At 58.9% G+C, this 3,617-nt stretch overlaps 1 protein-coding gene across 2 annotated transcripts in view; it reads left to right on the top strand.

Moving 5' to 3' along the window:
* Positions 1-3,617, top strand: part of PICK1 (protein interacting with PRKCA 1) — a 15,542-nt gene that overhangs the window by 6,994 nt on the left and 4,931 nt on the right. For both annotated transcript variants that reach the window (XM_011387677.2, XM_011387682.2), the window contains exon 7: positions 3,059-3,112. In XM_011387677.2, the coding sequence (XP_011385979.1) occupies positions 3,059-3,112 (54 nt within the window). The remainder of the gene's footprint in view (positions 1-3,058; positions 3,113-3,617) is intronic.

Here is a 3,617-nt window from a genome sequence, read left to right on the forward strand (position 1 = left end):
GATCTCGAGGCTCGAGTCCAGCTCCCATCTCCGATACCCCAGGGCCAGAGCCGCCTCCGGCTTTTTAAGGAAAGAGGCCAAGGGCAGATTGAGTCTGTCCTAGGATTCTTCGTCTAAAACTTTCTGGTCCTATCCAAGTCCCCTTCCAAGGACAAAGTGTGCAACCATATATACAGTAGCGGGGTCCAGGGTCAGCTGTCGTTGATGGTGTCTCTGCTCCCCTGGTACGGGGAGTGAAAGAGGAGGGGCGCTCCCCGGTTTACCTGCAGCCTGCGGCGTCCGGGCTCTCAGTGATGGCCAGCAGCCACCGCAGTACCAGGCCCTTGGCCAAGCACTTTACATAGTTACCTCCTTCCAGGCTCTCACACTGCCCTGACGTAGAGAAGGGATAGGGCAGGGCCCAGCACCCCGCTTTGGGACACTCCCACTTCATCCTCACCCCACACTACACCCCACTTCGGCCCCTTCGGCCCCTTCGGCCCTTGGTGTCCCCCCCCGGTGAGTTGTGATGAGGTGGGGGAGGGATGGCCAGGGGGCCCAGCTGCAGACTTCACCTCACTGAGCCCCTTTCTCACTGGCCCCAGTCTTGAAGAAGGTAAAGCATCGGCTGGTGGAGAACATGAGTTCGGGGACCGCAGATGCTCTGGGCCTGAGCCGGGCCATCCTGTGCAATGGTGAGTCCCTTCCTCCCACCCAGCTCTGGCCGCGGAGGTCTCAGGCCTGGGCTTCCAGGGGGCGGGGCATCGTGGCTACCCACCAAGCCATTGCGGGTCCTACGGGCCTGGCCTTGGCCCCTGCCCGTGGGGCCGGTAGTCACCATCTCTGTATCTCTGGAGGCCTCTCTAGCTCCCAGAGCATCCACAGTGGTCAGCTGAGCCCCCCCACAACCTGTGTCCCCCCCACCTCCAGGCAGGGATTACAGCCCAGGTCACAGATGAGGAGACGTGCCCAAAGTGGGGAGGCACCTTTTTCCAGCTCCTAGAGCTGATGCCTTCATCACTGCCCCCAGCTGCTCTCACATAACCAGGCCTCAGCCTGGCCCCAGTGTGTCCTCCATCTCAGCCCCTTGCTCTAGCGTGCCCACTGCTCCCACACTGCCCATATCAGCCCCGACTTTCTCCAGGAGGTGGCGCTGCTGCCCTCGTCTCAGCCGATTTTTGCCCAGGGCTGGAGGTGGCTGCCCCCAGCCTTGTGCAGAGGGAACGCCGTGTACGCGCACATTCACACCCACACATGCATGTGCACGCATGCTCTCCCCCCGGGGTGGCCAGTGAGACACTCAGTCCTGCTCCTGTCATCGCCAGCCTGAGTGTAAAAACGGCAGCAACTCTGCTGTACGTGGGGGGTAGATATAAATACCTATATAAATTGCTCAACTGGGCACACTGGGCTTCATTGGCTGGGACGTGGGGGTGGGGTCTGAGCTCGTTCCAAATGGTGTTCAAAAGTGGTGGCTGCTATTTTTGTCGTCTTGGTGTCTATAAATCCCGGTTACTGTAGTTACCATGTGTTGAGATGAAATTAGAACTGGTTGTTGTGTTTTTCCCCCCAAACCTTGCAATTTCCCCAGCCTTAAATAGGGTTTCTAAAATTGAAGCTGTCATGATGTCCCATGACCCAGCTAAAAACAACAGCGTGGCGCTTACGTGGCTTCCTCCCTGGCCAGGTGCCAGGGCCCTAGGGAGCCAGGGCCTGGAGGCCAGCCCAGTGCCCGACGCCTCCTGAAGACCTCCCAGGTGCTCCCTTCCTCCCCTCCCCAAATGCGAACCTTCTTCCCCAGACAGTCCGCCTCACAGCAGCATTCTCGAGAAAGACCCAGACTCGGCCTCTGCTGCTCCCCCCACTCCTCTCGCTCAGAAAATCCTGACTCAGGTCAACACAGGAGACCGGGGGGAGGGGGGGGTGCCGAGAGCACGCACGCTCAGACCGCTCAGACCGCCACCAGCCGTGTGCCGTCAAGCAAATCGCTTTACCTCTCTGTCCCTCAGTTTTCTCTGTAAAATGAGGAAGTAGTATCTGCCCCAAAGGCGTGTGGAGGGAGCCTTGAGCGATCACGCTCAATAACTCAAGAATGCCAAACCCTGCCTGGGGGGCGGCCGGGCAAGGAAGCCGCTGACTCGGGCCTGGCCTGCAGTTGCTGCTGTTGCTCCATTGGGGAGGTGACATGCTCTGCTGGAGGAATCCCTGCTCCTTATGGCTGCTCAGTGCCCTGGCCCGTAGCTTGTCTGATGACGCCCTGGCCCGTCCTTCCTACTCTGGAAGGCCTGCCTCAGCCCTGGCGATCCGCTTGCTCTCAGTTCCAGCCCTTGAGGTGAGGCAGCTGCCCCTGCCCCTCACCTTACAGCTCTTCTGTTACTGCCAGTCATTGCCTGGCTTCTGTCTGGCTCCCCTGCTAGACTGAACCCTGAGGGCGTGACTTAGCTCTCATTCACTTGGTCATTCCTGGAGCCTAATATGGTGTCAGTGAAGACGATCTGCCTGGGCCCAATTCGAGCTCTGCCCTGAGCCCTTCCTGAATTTGTCTCCCCTCCCCAGTCATCCTCCCCTCTGAGCCAGCTCGCTTGCTTCTCCTGTGGTAGGAACTGCCGTGAGCCCACGTCATACTTACTGTGGATGCATCTCGTCTCTCCTGCTTGTCCCTGACTGCCTTCCTCCTTGGCCGTCAGCAGGGCTCGTGTTAGAAGTAGGGAGGGCCTTGACTGCTAGGCTGGCCACAGGGAGCCACCGACAAGTTTGGCCTTGGGGAGGACCCGACTTTTGGAAGTACCTGGAATCATCACCCGTGTACCCCTTTGATACGCCCTAGCCCGCTGGGGTGGGGGCTTGTCTCAGGCGTGTTTGGAGGGCAGCCCTGCCTCACTTGGGCGTGCAGAGCTGTTTACAAAACAATTCTGAACGCAGCTGACCCTGAGGCGCCAAATCCCCTCCACGGACCCCGCCGTTCTGTGCCCATCCTGCTTCTCTGGGGGCTCCCCCTGCCCTCAAGTCTGGCTCAGGACACCTGGCTCTGTCTCCTCACCGAGACCCACTGACGTCCCCTTCTCTCCTATCCGCACAGACGGGCTTGTCAAGAGACTTGAGGAGCTGGAGCGGACCGCTGAGCTGTATAAAGGTGGGCAGTGCCCCTCTGGCCGGCAGCCCTGTGGTGGGCGAGGCTTTCCCATTCCAAGAAGTACTGGCACTGGCTCTGCTCTGGGTTGGAGCTTTAGAGGCCCGTCTAAAGATGGCGGCAGTGAGAGCAGGAATGCCAGCCAAAAACTTCTAGGACCGTGGCCCTTAAGGATTCTTTTAAAAAAATCTTAAGACGTACTTTTTCTGGTTTTAAATGTAATATCTGTAAAAATTCAAATAAGTGTACACATAAGCATAGTGAGAGCCCCCAGAATGGTGTGCTCTTCAGGAAGCAAAGCCCATAGGAAGTCTGTTCACCTCCTGCCCTGCAGAGCCCTGGTTCCCCTGTCTGCTGGGGGCTCCTTGTAGCTGGGCCTGGGCCTTGGCCTGGGCCTGGGCCTGGGCCTGGGCCTGCAACCCTGGGCCTAGTGGGCTGTGTGAAAAATCACTGAACCTGGGAATGGTGTAGGCCTCAGGGGTGGGGTGGAGGGTTGGAGGCCATGTTC

This window comes from Pteropus vampyrus, unplaced genomic scaffold, assembly GCF_000151845.1.
Source record: "Pteropus vampyrus isolate Shadow unplaced genomic scaffold, Pvam_2.0 Scaffold16, whole genome shotgun sequence".
NCBI classification, from domain to species: Eukaryota; Metazoa; Chordata; class Mammalia; order Chiroptera; family Pteropodidae; genus Pteropus; species Pteropus vampyrus.